This window comes from Neoarius graeffei, chromosome 5 (genome assembly GCF_027579695.1).
Source record: "Neoarius graeffei isolate fNeoGra1 chromosome 5, fNeoGra1.pri, whole genome shotgun sequence".
Classification (NCBI taxonomy): domain Eukaryota; kingdom Metazoa; phylum Chordata; class Actinopteri; order Siluriformes; family Ariidae; genus Neoarius; species Neoarius graeffei.
Window position 1 is genome coordinate 26,181,019 of NC_083573.1, and position 17,584 is coordinate 26,198,602.

The 17,584-nt window shown below is 41.5% G+C and overlaps 1 protein-coding gene across 1 annotated transcript in view; it reads right to left on the reverse strand.

The window, feature by feature from the left end:
- The window catches only part of kcnn3 (potassium intermediate/small conductance calcium-activated channel, subfamily N, member 3), a 260,128-nt gene extending 242,831 nt beyond the window's left edge, over positions 1-17,297 (reverse strand). Inside the window, exons 1-2 of the mRNA XM_060920461.1 lie at positions 17,189-17,297; positions 15,460-16,516 (exon numbers count right to left, since the gene is read on the reverse strand). Coding sequence (XP_060776444.1) covers positions 15,460-16,464 — 1,005 coding nt within the window. The 5' untranslated portion in view covers positions 16,465-16,516; positions 17,189-17,297. The remainder of the gene's footprint in view (positions 1-15,459; positions 16,517-17,188) is intronic.
- Between the last annotated feature and the right edge of the window lie 287 nt (positions 17,298-17,584).

The following is a 17,584-nucleotide window of genomic DNA, read 5'->3' on the forward strand; positions in this document are numbered from 1 at the left end:
CCAATTATGGGGCACCCTCAGAGGCAGGCAAGGAAAGAGCCAGGGACAGGGAAAAGACATGCAAAAAAAAAAGAGAGAGATACCTGTGCAGGCACAGACATGCATACAGATACACTCAAGAGGCTCTTATATGTTGTAGAGAGTCCGTTAACATCAGTATACAAAAACAATCTGTGAAGATTCTCAGTCATCCAGGTCATCGTAAACCATAGGTGCTAAAGAAGGCAACTGGATTTGCTTGAAATCCTTGAATATACAAAAACACCCATTGCTTGTAGTTGTTGGAGTAGACCAATACAAACACACATACAGTATCTGAACCCCAAGACTAGTACACAGGTGGTCAGTAGGAGCAGCTGCACATTCTTACACACATACAAATCCCCAGGCCCTCATTCCATGCCTAAAAAAAAGTATTGATTTCTCAGAAAGGTGACACATAACTGTGTCAGGTGTTTAGGCTGTTATTGTGGGTGTAGGACAGGATGCAGGATCATGCAAAGTAAGCAAAAGCATTTAACTACTTTTTTTATTATTTATTTATTTATTTAAATACGAATGGGGCAGAAATGCTCAGTTGATGCTGGTATTAAACTACATTTTCATAACTTGATAAATGCAATTTTATTAGTATTATTAAATACACTCACCAGCTACTTTAAGCCACTTTAGGAATTTGTTCTTGATTCTAGAGTCCTGTTCTTGACTGACAGGAGTGGAACTCAATGTGGTCTTCTGCTGTTGTATGCTGAGATGCTTTTCTACTCACCATGGTTGTAAAGAGTGATTATATGAGTTGCTATATCCTTCCTGGCAGCTCAACCCAGTCTGGCTATTTTCCTCTGCCGTCTCTTATCAACAAGGCGTTTCCACTCACAGAACTGTTCCTCACTCAATGTTTTTTTTTTTTGGCACCATTCTGAGTAAACTCTAGAGACTGTTGTCTGTGAAAACCCCAGGAGATCAGTAGTTTCCGAAATACTCAAACCAGTCCATCCAGCACCAACACCCATGCCACAGTGAAAGTCACAGAGATCACAATTTTTCCCATTCTGATGTTTGAAGGGAACATTAACTGAAGCTCATGGTTTGTATCTGCATGATTTTATGCAATGTGCTGCTGTCAAGGGATTGGCTGATTAGATAACTGCATAAAACAGTAGGTGTTCCTAATAAAATGGCCAGTGAGTATCTGAAACACACTTTTTTTTAATTTGCTTAATATTAAGGGGTGCATAAATGCTACACGAAGTAATCTAATAAAATATTGCACATTGGAGACCAAACCATTGTGTAGCAAATGTCTGAAGATTCGAAACTTGCTAAAAATCCAATACATACATAGAAAGCTACATAACCTTTGCTGATATTTTAGTGTATACAATAACAGCATTGTGTATATAATATAAATATTGTGATTTTTACCACAACACAGTTTCAACTGTAAAATAAATGCTTTCGTTTTAATGCCTTATCATTCCTATAGTAACAGCTCATACATATTGAGTTGTACAGCCATTAAATTAAAAGTGTTGTTGTTTAACAAGGCCTTGTTCACACCTGGTATTGACATGTGTCTCGAGTAATCTGATCACAAGTGGACAGCTCTAAATGAGTCTTCACGAGTGCTTCTTGAGTGATCACTTGTGATTGGATTTCATTTCCCCAATCTGTATGCAAATTAACATGCACTACACACATCATTTCCGTTTGCAAAGACAAAAACCAATGAGAAGCAGCAATGCACTTCCTGTGCCTTATCTGCTGCAAATAATAATAATAATAATAATAATACAAAGAAGAAGAAGAAATCAAGACAATACAGACTGGGTCTATTCCTTGATGCTGTTAGCTCATGAATGAGTAGCCTATGCACTTCTGCTTATAAAGAAGACGTCAGTTGAGTTGGTGGTCCTTCAATGTGGCCCAGGACACATTTGCATACACACTCCTAAAACAATGTGGCTATATGCGGTCCAGACCACCTCCAAATGAGGTCTGAGTGATTGGATCACAGTGCATCTTCAGGACACATCTGACCTTGTTCACACCTGCACTTAGAACTTACCACTTATGACCTTATCATTCAGGATACATGTTAATGCCAGATGTGAACGGGGCAAAAGAAAACATATAATCATTGAGAGTGGCATCATAAAGCCCTATCACTTGGGCTATAGTCCCGGATATTTTGAGCCTAACCCCAGGTATTTTCGTCCTCAAATTAGGTAAGAGATTTATAGAAAACAACTGGCTAAAACAGATCAGAACTTGACTTGCAGTGTCCGAAGACGTAGGGGGGAGGGCAGAACATGGGGGAAGTGGTGACAGGGGGGCATAATTGAGCGCTGCACAGTGCACATTCAAAATTTTGGTAACCACCAACAAAAGAGCATTCAGAATTGGTTGGAAGATGACTTCAAAAAAAGCGATCAACTATTGCTGGATTTTTCAAGATGCAAGCAATAAGTAAGCCATCGACTGTGGGTGTATATACAGTGTCTTGCAAAAGTATTCATCCCCCTTGGTGCTTGTCCTGTTTTGTCGCATTACAAGCTGGAATTAAAATGGATTTTGGGGGGGTTAGCACCATTTGATTTGCACAACATGCCTACCACTTTAAAGGTGCACATTGTTTTTTTTAAATTATGACACAAACAATAATTAAGATGAAAAAACAGAAATCTGGAGTGTGCATAAGTATTCACCCCCTTTCATATGAAACCCCTAAATAAGAGCTGGTCCAACCAATTCATTTCATAAGTCACATAATTAGTTGATTAAGATCCACGTGTGTGCAATCAAAGTGTCACATGATCTGTCACATGATGTCTGTATAGATAGTTTTCACTGACGTCACGGCATTCCGGGGAACGCCCTCCAGCCGCCATCTTGTGGGTCATACAAAACGGACCATCGCCATAACCGGCTACGTTATCTCGGACGAATTTATGAAGTTATATAGTCAGTTTTCTAAAATAAAGATCAATGTCAGCAAAATCAAGCAAACAGAAGTATATAGATACATTAGACAACATCTCATGACAACGGTATGCAGCCAAACTGGGCTTGATTGGGGGAATTGACCCCTATGAAGTGGACAAAGATGCATTATCAAGTGACTATGCAGGGCTGCCAAAGCCTGAAACTGCCAAAGCCTGCTCCAAAGCCTGAAACTGACTTCATCAAACTTTAAAGGCTGTCTGATATATACAACTTTATATATTCTAGCATTAAATAGACTGTTGAATGTTATGCATTGGGATGCAAACAGTGCGCCTTTTGGTGGATGCCGCCTTTTTCACGGCTGCGCAGATCCGATTTTTTTTTTTTTTTGGGGGGGGGGGCGTTGGAGTGTCTGATTATAATTTCAAAGTAAATTCTGTATTAAAATTACTAAATGAGCAAATCCTTTACAGTCCATGAAACATAGGAAGTATAAGGATGAGAAAAAAACAGTTTAAATCAGAAAGCTGCGCACATTTGCGCAGCTCGCGCAAATGTGCGCAGCTTTCCGATTTAAACTGTTTTTTTCTCATCCTTATACTTCCTATGTTTCATGGACTGTAAAGGATTTGCTCATTTAGTAATTTTAATACAGAATTTACTTTGAAATTATAATCAGACACTCCAACGCCCCCCCCCAAAAAAAAATCGGATCTGCACGATTCAGCCGTGAAAAAGCCGGCATCCGCCAAAAGGCGCGCTGTTTGCATCCCATAGACCTGAAATGTTTTTCAAAAATGACCCTTGCGTGAGTGAAGTGACAAGTGTCAAATAGAAACGTGACAAACGAGCGATATTAAGTGTACAATACAATGTAAACGTACACTCAGCGGTTCCAGTTAGGCATTCTCCAGAGATTGTTTACATGATGTTTTGGTTTCCAAAAACAAACTTAAACACAATTGACTGTTTATTTAAACAACTTACCACTTATAAAATGATCGGAGCAGACTTTGCTGTGTTTGGAAGGCTGAGAATCCTTGCGGTTGATTCTTGCAAGCCATAGATTTCTCCTTTGTATGCTGAGTTTCTTTGTTTGCTCGCCTTCGTGCTCCCGTACAGTGGGAATTCCATAAAAGCTCCGCTTGACGTCATCATCTGACCTATTACGACAGCCGTGAATACAACAGGTGGGCACCATTGCTAGCTTTAAATAGCCTGCTTGGGTTCTTTTGAAGACTTTGTACTCGCGCGTTACAATGTGTGCTCAGTGACCCATACGGTAAGCTTGACCCACAAGATGGCTGCCACTAGGGAATCCCCGACTCTGTGACGTCATGTGAAAACTATCTATAAATCAACCTGTTCTGGAAGGACCCTGACTCTGCTACACTACTAAGCAAGCAACTTGAAAACCAAGGAGCACTCCAAACAGGTCAGAGACAAAGTTGTGGAGAAGTATAGATCAGGGTTGGGTGATAAAAAAAATATCCCAAACTTTGAATATCCCAGGAAGCACCATTAACTCCATTATAGCAAAATTGAAAGAATATGGCACCACTACAAACCTGACAAGAGAAGGCCGCCCACCAAAACTCACAGACCGGGCAAGGAGGGCATTAATCAGAGATGCAACAAAGACACCAACGATAACGCTGAGGGAGCTGCAAAGATCCACATTGGAGATGGGAGTATTTGTCCATAAGACCACTTTAAGCCATACACTCCACAGAGTGGGGCTTTATGGAAGAGTGGCCAGAAAAAAGTCATTGCTTAAAAAATCATGTTTGGAGTTTGCCCAACAGCATGTGGCAGACTCCCTAAAGACATGGGAGAAGATTCTCTGGTCAAATGAGACAAAAATTGAACTTTTTGGCCATCATGGGAAATGTCATGTGTGGTGCAAACCCAACACCCTGAGAACACCATCCTTACAATGAAGCATGGTGGTGGCAGCATCATGCTGTGGGGACATTTTTCATCTGCAAGGACAGGAAAGCTGGTCAGGATTGAAGGAAAGACGGATGGCACTAAATACAGGGCAGTTCTGGAGGAAAACCTGTTTGAGTCAGCCAGATGTTTGAGACTAGGATGAAGGTTCACGGTCTAGCAGGACAATGATCCTAAACATACTGCTAAAGCTACACTGGAGTGGTTTAAAGGGAAACATTTAAATGTCTTGGAATGGCTTAGTCAAAGCCCAGACCTCAATCCAATTGAGAATCTGCGGCATAACTTGAAGACTGCTGTACACCAACGCAACCCATCTAACTTGAAGGAGTTGGAGCAGTTTTGCCTTGAGGAATGGGCAAAAATTGCAGTGGCTAGATGTGCTAAGCTAATAGAGACATACCCCAAGAGACTTGCAGCTGTAACTGTTGCAGTATTGAAAAAAAAAAGTATTGACTTTTTTTTTTGGGGGGGGGGGGGGGGGGGGGTACTTATGCACACTCCAGATTTCTGTTTTTTTGTCTTAATTATTGTTTGTTTCACAATAAAAAAAAGCAATGTGCACCTTTAAAGTGGTAGGCATGTTGTGTAAATCAAATGGTGCTAACCCCTCAAAATCCATTTTAATTCCAGCTTGTAATGCAACAAAACAGGACAAACACCAAGGGGGATGAATACTTTTGCAAGGCACTGTATCGAATGTACGAATGTATCAACAATGTAACCTATCGAATTATGTTGATGCACAAAAGCCGCGCCGTCTGGCCTAGTGTGCCAGGCAAGCTCAAAAGTTCAAATGGTTTAATGACTATCTACAGTGGTGGTCTATTTGCCCTGCCTAAGTGTATTTAACAGGCCAACAACAATTTGTTCATGTAGACACCAATACTTGCCCTGACATAATTTAATCATATGTTTTAATGCTACATGTAGCCTGCACAGAACCAGCCAGTCTACCATACCATAGCCAGCCTTTGGCATATTAGTCACACATAGGGATAAAATAGGATTTTTGTTTTGCTACATAGCATTAATGTCAACATAAATTTGTGTTGTCCAGACACCACAAATGAGTTGCTGCAGTCAACTGAGCCTGGATGCATTGGAGAAAATTGTATTTGTGTGTGTGTGTGTGTGTGTGTGTGTGTGTGTGTGTGTGTGTGTGTGTGAGAGAGAGAGAGAGAGAGAGAGAAACTTTGAAGACATGTTTATACGATCATAGTCTTGTGAAACGGGATGTCATCTGGGATTTTGAATATTGTAATATAATAATGTAGCTTAGAATTTGTGTCTTTGTGGTCTGAGATGACATATGTGAGTGAGAAATGATATATTTTTATTCAACTGATGACAAATTTTACTAGTGATATTTAATAGTCAGTTGGCACATGCCTCAGTTTCCTGAGACATTTCAGGCACTGATAATAATAATAATAATAATAATAATAATAATAATAATAATAATGAGACAGAAATTGAAGTGAACTACATACATTTAAAAAGAGCAGTGCAAAAATCAGTAATAAAGATGTCATAACCTTTGAATGTGTATGGGTGATAATATATCTTGTAAAGTTAGATATAATCTCCCCAATCTATCAATGCCAATCTCCCTTAAAAAAATAACAAGCCCCAGGAAAACCTGACTTAGCCCCTGGTCTTTTCAATAGCTAGAAATGCCCTTGATCACTGATATGGTGAAGTTTTCTGTTAGTAGACATTATGACAGTAGCATTATACTTTACACAGTAGACATTAGGATTATGTAATATTTATGGAAGCAGTCTCAGGCATCTATGCTTTTTAAGAGTCTTCAGGACAGAACAGTTTATATGTTGCAAGAGTTTCTCTGTCACATGAGAAGCTGTATTTTTTAAAAATGTGTTTTACTTTAAGTTCAAGAGAGAGAGAAACTAGAGGCCAGTGAAAGAGCAATTGCTTATTACCGCTATAATGGTAACACTTCACCTCAGGCTGTATTACAGCACCCATGTGCTATTCTTTACATAACTCATACCAATAGTATTAGCACATAGCACATGCCTACCGAGAGTTAACCTAGTGGTTAGCGTGTCCACCTCCCGATCGGGAGATTGCGAGTTCTACTCACGGTCGGGTCATACCAAAGACCATCATAAAAGTAGTACCTACTGCCGTCTGGCAAGGCACGTGGAGTCAAACTCTCATGGTTACCAGAGGACTAGCCCCCCACTGTAACCCTAGCTATGTACCGGTAATAGGCGAGAGGCCGAGGGCTACGGAAATGGAGATCGGCACCGCCCTATGCACCACATGGCGTGGGAAGGGACTTTGACATGCCTACTATAAAGATCTGCTTCTGTTTTATTAGTTATCACACATACGTATGGACAATGTAGTTAAGCTATATTTATCAAAAAGACAGCATGGAGGCATCACTGCATAACAGCTCCAGGGTCTCCGATTCGATCCTGAGCTTAGGGTAGTGTCTGTGTGGAGTTTCTGGCCATGTTCTCCCTGCATCAGCGTGGGTTTCCTCTAGGCACTCCAGTTTCCTCCCACTTCCCAAAAACATGTCAGTAGGTGGACTGGTGATTCTAACTTGCCCCTAGGGGTACGTGTGCATGCACGCACGTGTGTGTGTGTGTGTGTGTGTGTGTGTGTGTGTGTGTGTGTGTGTGTGTGTGTGTGTACTTGTACTTGCTACATATTGAGGACCAGAATATGTATTTTTTTCCCCCCAAGAGAGTTAGGACGTTTTTGGGAAGTGAGGACATTTTGGCTGGTCCTCACTTCTTCAAAGAGCTGTTTGAGGGTTAAAGCCAAACAAAACCCAAAATAAACACCATTTTTCAATCACAGTAAGTGCCCTGATGTGCCCCACCCCCCCACACATTTAAATTAAACATAAAACTTTATAACAATTTATCCATTTTAAAAGTTTAAATATTGCTAAAAATAGGCTGACCTGGTCACAGCTATTCACGCTGAAACCGAATATCCGCTTGTGACGTAACCGGTACACTAATACGCCATTTCCCATTGTAACACAGAGCCATCAAATAAAGGCTTCTAATTCTAAAAAAAAATTCCCGGGTGCTCTCTCTCTCTCTCTGTTCACTGCTTCAGATGGGTTGAATGCAGAGAAAGTATTTCCCTGTGCTGTAATATACATGTGACAAACAAAGGATTCTAATTCTAAAAATCTAACCAGAAATTTTCTGTAATTATGTGAATTTACTGCCAACAAAATCCATGAATCAACAGACTTCACTTTTATGAAGTTTAGGTCTCACTCGGCAAGATACCGCATACACAGTACTGACACAGATACTAGTAAACAATATCCGTTATCATAGCAATGTGATTCTTGCCGTCAAAAAAGAATGCTTTTCTCAGTGAATAAAAACAAACAAAAACATGTCACATAAAAATACAAGTTAAATTTTAATTTTATAGGAAAACAAAAAATAAAAAAACATCATTTGGATGGATCATTTATAAGCAGCACACAGCCTCCTGGCTGGGTATGGGTCTGCTCACTGTTTACTTGTGTGTGTGTGTGTGTGTGTGTGTGTGTGTGTGTGTGTGTGTGTGTGTGTGTGTGTGTGCACTGCTTCAGTGATCAGGCTTATTTTTACAGCCAAACACTTGACCATCTTTAGGGTTGTTTACAACAATTTTAGAAGGGATGTATCCACTAGATCTCAGCCTTGGTAAGTGATGTGGTGTGTAAGTGATATCACAATCTCAGATTCTCTCACATAATTTGTACTCAGATCGTAATAGTTGAACCTTGGAGAGAATAAGATGGCAGCACCCAGGGAAGTTTTATTTTAAAAGGAAAACAATCTGTACACAGTATACAGATACAAATATGAACAAGTGAATACTCGAACATGTCTTGTATGGATATTATCTATCATTATAAATGAGTTTATTTTTTGGGTTTAAGACTCAGTTTGAAGGTTCAGGTTAGAATTCATAATCAGAATTCATAATTAATTTAGGTCAGGGTTAGGAATTTAGTTGGATGGTTAGGGTAAGAGGCTCAGGAATGCATTGTCAATGAGTGTCCCCACAAAGATACAAGTGTGTGTGTGTGTGTGAGAGAGAGAGAGAGAGAGAGCGTGAGATGCCCTAGGATGGATGCTGTCCCATTCAGGATGGATTCCTGCCTCACATGCAGTGTTCCCAGGCCTTGGATCCACTGCGACGCTGACATGGATAAAGCGGGTACTAATTATGAATTGAATGAATGAGAAAGTGTCTCATCTCATCTCATTATCTCTAGCCGCTTTACAGGGTCGCAGGCAAGCTGGAGCCCATCCCAGCTGACTACGGGCGAAAGGCGGGGTACACCCTGGACAAGTCGCCAGGTCATCACAGGGCTGACACATAGACACAGACAACCATTCACACTCACATTCACACCTACGGTCAATTTAGAGTCACCAGTTAACCTAACCTGCATGTCTTTGGACTGTGGGGGAAACCGGAGCACCCGGAGGAAACCCACGCGGACACGGGGAGAACATGCAAACTCCACACAGAAAGGCCCTCGCCGGCCACGGGGCTCGAACCCGGACCTTCTTGCTGTGAGGCGACAGCGCTAACCACTACACCATCGTGCCGCCCATGAGAAAGTGTATATTTTTCAAATAAGATTTCATTGTATTCAGACAACGACATTTAAACCCAATTATTTACTGAGATTTTCACATAAAGACACACAAATATGGTATCATACTGCTGCATCTCATTCACTTTGACTCACTTCCTGCCTCCTTAAAAAAAAAAGGTGTGTTGTGAGTGTTAATGAAGTGGGATTTCCTTGCAGAAAGAAAAATGTGTTACCACCATCAGATCTAATTGAAGAGAAGGTGTGTGCCTGTGTAAGATGGAGAGAAGGGGGGGAGGTATGCACATACATTAGGCTATCTCAGCATTCATTTCCTGTTTCTTTCCCTTCAAAAGCAGCTGACACACAACCTAACACACATCCACACATTTATTATTACAGCTATGTAACATGCTTGTCAGGAGCTGGAGTGCAGCATGTGTGGGTGGATGATTTTATCAATAATCAATAGAAGAGATTGAGCTCCTTTCCACTGGGTATGACAGGAATTAAAGCAGCCCTCTGCCATATCCATCTATCAGTAATCACCTTGTTTCCCCTCTCTCTTTCACTATCACTCCCCAACTGTTTTCAGGGAAGACCAGCATTTTATTTTATGCACAGAGTATGCCATGCGTAAGACACACACTTGGATGCTCAGCTGGTGATGAACTGCGTGAAAGCCCTTTAATTGTTGCGATGGGAGACATGGCACTAACAGCATCCTTTTGTGTTGCTTTATAATGGTTATAATGGTATACAATCACAGTGACTGTTATTTAGCGGGCGAGCTTGACTCACTCAGCCATTTTCAATCTCAAATAAAGAGATTTTATTACAGCCTTTCATCTCTCTCTCTCTCTCTCTCTCTCTCTCCAACACTCCCCTGTTCACCGCCCACCAGAATAACAGATAGAGGAAAAGAGAAGAGGATTGGAGGGGGGAATTGGAAGGAGGGTTACAAGAGAAAAGACAGCTAACCTAGGTCTCTAGAGACACACTACCGAGACCAAGAATAATTATCAAGAGAAATAAAAAAAAGAATCCTCCAAGAGAAAGACAGAAGAGAAAGAGTGGGTGAGGAAATAGAAAAAAGCATCAGAGGAAAAGGAGAGCGAGCAAAAAGTGGCTCAGAAGGTAGTCGGACCATTACTGTTGTAGCTGAATGAAAAATGACGGATCTTATACATAATTCAGTGTCCTCTCACATTATTATTGCAGTTAGGTAACAGACAATATAATTAACAGATCACTGAATATAACTTTAATATGAAATCACAAGAAAACAAGTGCTAAATATGATTGAAATTTTAAAATGGAGCAGCTGACGGCATCCATCTTGAACCTCAGTTAGCAAGCATTCTTTTCCTGTATTTGGAAAACAGATAACATCATGAATGTCAAGTATGACCATACAGTCCTCAGCTCAGGTCGTTCCAATAAGTGCACTTACGGAAAGTGAAGGAGAAGCAAGGAGAAGTAGAACTATCCAGCTTGCTTCCACCCACGGTAGGAGCTCCAGAGACTCCACTGAGTCATTTTTACATCTTGTACTATGTCACAATCCAAAGCTTTTTTTGTACCTATAACATATCTTTATTGGGAAGATGTTCCTTCATTGCATCACTGCCATGTGAGATAGCATGTCAGATGAATCAACTGAAGAATGCTGCTTAATTTAATTTAAACAAGCTTTTAAGGATCAACGGTTTTTACATAAACATTCACTGCAAAACTATTGCTTCTCCATTCCCCATCTGGATCTTTCTGGAGTTGGTGTCAAACATTCAGATTTCTTAGAAGCAAATATACAGTGCCTGCCACGATTATTAGCACGCCTTGTAAAGATCAGTAAAAAGGGTTAGAAAAAATCACCTTTTGGTGAAGTTGCTTCATCTCACATTGAAAAAAATGAGAAAAAAAATCCAACCTTTAACTGAAATAAATTTATTCAGAGAAAAACAAATCCCTCACCAAGAAATAATTATTTTCAACAAAAATGCACATGCCACTATTATTGGCACCACTGGAAATTATAGTCAACACAATGTAACTGAAGCATGTTTCCCATTTAAATTGTACATTTGAGTTGACTGTAGTGTGTAGGAACTTTCAAGCTGTAATCCATGACTTCCTGATCAGTGGCGGCTCCAGAGATTTTTCCTTAGGGTGGCAAAGGAGGGGCATAGGTTCCAGGAGGGGGGCATAAGTTGTCAATGCAGCAGTTTATGCAAATCATAGAAATCATTTTTACTTACGCTCAAGAAAGACTCACAATCAAGTCATCTTGCAGGGGTGAAAGTAACTTTTATTTCTTGCCGGTACTATTATTTTGAGTCATAGTGTGCACGAAAAATACACCTAATTATTTGTCTACTTATCAAGCATTCTCCTAGGACTTCTTATCACTCAGTAGTACTAGTATAGTACTTTTTTATCACACCATCACTTTTTCATCCACCTGTATCAGTTTTTGATTTTACATAAATTGCAAACACATAATTTCAACAACACAATCGTTTTAATAAATTTTTTAGCTGAACAGTTGAAAACTAACTTTTCATTTTGGACATTCTGTCTACTAAAACACTTTGGATACCAGCTGCGCACGTTGTTGCAAGATGGTTAAGCAGTGGGCTACACGCACTATCTCACACGCTGTCTGTCGAGTGAAACACGGAAGGAATTCACTTCAGACATAATTCAGAGACAGGTCAGAACGAGTTATATGCAATGTATATTGAGGAAAACGTGTTGCTTTTGGTAAATTGAGGTTAGCAGGTGTGTTGTTATGCTGAAAGTGCTTTTTTTTTTTTTTCAGAGGCAGTATATTTTTCTTTCCGGTACGGCCAAATCTTTTAGTGGTACGCCGGACTGGCCAGGACCAGCTTACTTTCACCCCTGTCATCTTGTCAAATATGTATTGAGCTATTGTACCATCAAGGAAAACGGATTCAACCATCTAAACCATCTTTTCTGAAAGTATATTCCCAAGCAATGAATGGAACTATTCTGCCCTAGCGATGTATCAAAAAATAGACAGATAGCGAACGGTTTAGATTGTGGATCTTTACTGAAGACTTCAAACTTATACAGATGTGTTCATCCTCGATTTCCGTAAAACTAAAAAGAAACAAATTAAGTATATTACTAAACTGAATAGCACACAGGCGAAAACGCGAGCTAGGCTGACCTGCTAGTAATGCTAACAGAACGTCTCTCTCTGGGTGAAACCATTTCAAAATTCCGGGGGTGGGGTGGGGTGTGAAATAACGTAAATAACGGTAGGTAGAGATGAGATGAGGGCTTAGTATCTCTGTAGACAGATAATTGAATTTCAAAAATGTGTTTTAATAAATAATTCTTTTTAAAATGGGGGGCAACTGGGGTGGCAAGACATATTTTTACAGTGGCAGCTGCCACCTTTTGCCACCCCTTAAAAACGCGCCTGTTCCTGATTAACTGGGGTGCAAATATGAAGTGACACAGAGGCTGAATTCCCTAAGTCATCCATCAATATGGGAAAGATAAGAGAGCACATAAACCAAATGAGAGTGAAGTGTGTTGACCTTCATGAGTCAGGGAATGGTTATAAAAAAAAATGGCTACTTGCATGAAAATGTCCATGTTAGGGCATTAACATGAGCAACTGGAACTGTTACAAACTTGCCTGGAAGAGGACCCAAGTTTATATCCCCCCCGGTTAAATGCAGAGGATGAATTTCACTGTACTTGAGTGTGCATATCAAGTCAAGTCAAGTTTATTTTTATAGTGCTTTTAACAATAGACATTGTCGCAAATCAGCCTTTACAGAAATGTGACAAATAAAGGCTTCTTCTTCTTCTTCTTGGGGTTTCCAAGCCTCCAAAACCACCATCAGACACCACTTCCATGCCAACAGATTATTTGGAAGGTGCCAGAAAAAAAAGCCTTTTCTGTCAGTTAAACACAAACATGCACATGAAGTCCGTGAAACACTACTACAACTTTGACTGGAACCGTGTCCTATGGTCTGATGTCACAAAAATTGAGCTTTTTGGCAATAAACACTCAAGGTGGGTTTGGTGTAAAAAGAAGGATGGCTATAATGAAAAGAACCCAATCCCAACTGTTAAATATGGTGGATGTTCTGTGATGTTTTGGGGCTGTTTTTCCTCCAAAGACCCTGGAAACTTTGTTAGGGTACATGGCATCATGGATTCCATGAAATACCAGGACATTTTTAATCAAAATCTGGCTGCTTCCGCCAGGAAACTAAAACTAGGTCATCACTGGATCTTCCAGCAGGACAATGATCTGAAGCATATGTCCAAATCAACACAAAAATGGTTCACTGAGCACAAAATCAAGCTTCTGCCAAGGCCATCTCAGTCTCCTGACCTGAACCCCATTGAAAACCTGTGGGCTAAGCTGAAGAGGAGAGAGCATAAGAGAGGGTCGAGGACCCTGGATGATCTAGAGAGATTGTGTAAAGAGGAATGGTCTCAGATGCCCTGCTCTGTATCTCCAACCTTATAAAATGTTATAGGAGAAGACTCAGTGCTGTTTTACTGGCAAAGAGAGGTTGTACAAAGTATTAAAGGGGTGCCAATAACAGCGGCACGTATTTTTGTTGAAAATAATTATTTTTTGACGAGGGATTTGTTTTTCTCTGAACAAATTTATTTCAATCAAAAGTTTGATTTTTCAATGTGAGATGAAGCTCCTTCACCAAAAGGTGGATTTTTTTCTAACTCTTTTGACAAGGGGTGCCAATAATCATGGAGGACACTGTAGCATAAACTATAGCAGTAGTATATCCCAAGAACAGGAGTATACCCTGGATTTAACACCAGTTCATCACTGGGATGGTGTTAAATCCAGGGTAACCCCCTCAAACTCTCACGGTTACCAGAGGACTAGCCCCCCACTGTAACCCTAGCTATGTAATAGGCGAGAGGCCGAGGGCTACGGAAACGGAGATCGGCGCCGCCCTATGCGCCACATGGCGTGGGAAGGACTTTTTTTTTTCATCACTGGGAACCATGCACGTGCACATACACATTCACACACTTGTTCACACCTAGGGCAATTTAGGGTAGCCAAACCACCTACCAAAATATTTTAGGCGGTGGAGGAAACTGGAGAACCCAGAGAAAACCCATATGGACATGGGGAGGACATCAGAAACTCAAGCTCTGGATCAATATGAAGTACAGTATGGGGCCAGAGTGTGAGATGGCAATGCTATCCACTGTTCCACTCCATTACAGAAATGCACTTTACTGTCACAGAAAATTCATATTCTGGGTTTTTGTGATGTTGTTACATATAGCACAGTAATATTAGTTTTTGAATGTCACATAAATCAAGCATGCACGCACACACACACACACACACACACACACACACACACACACGCGCGCACACACTGCACACTGTATGCTAGACTTCATGTTGCCATGTTGATGCCAAACTAAGGAATGTGCAATTGACACTTGAAAGCAATTTATAGTGAGTACCGATATGTTTCTTTCTTATATATGCATGTGCACACACACACACACACACACACACACACACACACACACACACACACACACACACACAACAAGAACTTGGTGCAGAATTTCCATTGCATCAAGAAACCAGTAACACTTTCTTGATTCATTCAACAGGGGCTCAAGGGCACTCTTTTTAATATGTGATTAAAACTACATCACTGACATACAGGCTCATGGACATGTGTACATGTATTAAGCCATGAACACAATACACTTGCGCGTGCGTGCACACACACACACACACACACACACACACACACACACACACACACACAGGAAAGTCAGTCTTCCCCACACTATAGACACACTATTAAAACAAGCCATATTATCAAAATCCAGTAATCATCTTGCCTAGCCAACAACTCATCCAATTAACATCATCTTGACCTGCCCATTTGTGGATCAGATTAGATACTCACCTTGCTATAGACACCCCAGGAAAGCTCTGTTTCGATCACCATGACGACGATGCCAAACATGCCAAAGATGAGCGCATAGTCACTGAGTCTCTTCCTCTTCTCGAACAACGCCCTCCGGTGGCCAAGCTTATAACCAATATTCTGGTTCTTGCGCTTAGGAGCTTTAGAGGCTGTCCTCCCGGTCTCTCCACCTGCCCCGGCCTGCCGTCCATTGCCCCCACTGCCCGTCAACCCTAAGGTGCCCCTGCTCTCAGAGAGGGTGTGGTTCTGGTGATAGATAGACATCTGATTAGCCGATGACTCGAGCTCATAGACATGTCCATATGGTGGATCCTCTTTGGACGAGATGACAATCTCCGGTGGGTTCTGAGGTGCAGTAGCAGAGGAGGAGGAGGAGAGCACTGCCCCATGTCCAGTGGCAGCCCCACCCTCTTTGCTGTCACTTCCACTGTCAGACTCAATGAGGTTCCTGCGCGAGGCGCTGAGACGGCTGAGAGGTTTCATCACACCACCAGTGTACTTGCATGAGCTCATGGCAATCTCAGTGAATGGGTTACTGTCCCTGCGGTGCACCAGTGGACTGGCCTGCCTGTGCTTACAACCTCGATCCCGTTCTCGTTCGCCTGTCGGTGAGTGAGAGGAATAAAACAGGGCGTTGTAGATCGGTGACGTTTCACCACTCAGGCTATGCTGACTGCCCAGACAGGACGAGAGTGGTGTGCTGGTAGGGTGCAGTGCATTGGGGATTGGTGCCGGCAGCTGTGGTGTCGTCACCAGTGGAAGCTTGGGCAAAGAGACTGGCGGAAGGTTTGGGCCAGTTGGTGATGGTGTGCCATTGAGCCGCTCCAGGCTGCTGGTTCCACCCGTGTGGTTAGAGTGATTGCTGCCCGGATAGTTGCTGGAAATGGACGTATGGGAGATACCACTCAAAGGGTGGGGAGAGTGTTGATCATCTTCTTCGCTCCCGGAAAGAAGGGCCAAGCTCAGAGAGGGAGGGGGATCCATGGCAACCAGGGAACTCTGGCAGGTTTGGTTGGGTGTGTTCTCCTCCTTGAATCTGTTCAGACAGACAGTGTGGTGAAAGAGAGACAGACAGGTTTAATCTTCCTTGAAGGAAATAGATGCAAGGAGCTCAAACTCCTAAGTGTGGGGTAAGAGGTTGTCACCCTCAGAGATACCTGAGAGAGAAATGGGAAAAGGAACTGGCTCAGACTTGGGTGTATGGTTTCCTTTATGAAAGTCAAAGCGGAATTTTAATGTTTTGAATCATGTTGTTGCATAAGCTTGACATTGTGTTTGCTTAGATTAGGGGGGTAAGTATTTAAGGGTTTAATGGTTAGTGGTGGGGGGGGGGTTTTGGAAGCTTGCTTTTACGGCTGAAGTACAGTGTGTGTACAGTGTGTAGATAAGGTAAGGATTAAACAAATTCAATTAGACTGTGAACAGACTCAGGAGCATCAAGCGAAGAAAAATGATGAACCTCTGAATCCATCAAGGATCCACTTGTCACTCTCCTCCCTCTCCCTCTTTCCAGCAGTCTCTGTCACACAGACCTTATCTGTGGCTATTATTATATCACCAACCTAAACAACTGATCTGACTTGTGAAATGTCAAGTAGGAGCAATGACCAGCGTGGCTTTAAACACTTGAGGACAGGCTACTGTAGGCTATGTAATAATCAGATTTGTCATCATCTGCTGTTTCTCACTCCTCGGCGGAATCACTCACCTCTCCTCTCCTCTCCTCTCCTCTCCTCTGCCTTGCTCGATCTCCCTGGTTCACAATAATCTTTCACACTTTTTCTTTTTCATGTTGTCACGAACATGCCGTCGTCGCGCGCCCGTTTCCTTGCCGACAGACTTTAGGGCTTCTGCCTTTCCTCCAATCTTTTCTTCTTCTTCTTCTTCTTCTTCTTCTCTTCTATTCCCCTCCTTCAAATATATATCTATTCATATGAAGGTGATGTAATCCCTTTGTTAAAGCGGCTGCTCCGTTTAGGATGCTATCTGCATCTTTCTTAATTCCAAACAGGTTGGGGGGATAATAATAATAATAACAATAATAATAATAATTTAAAATAAACAACAACAAAAATAAAACACATCAAGCAGGTGTGATGTTGAT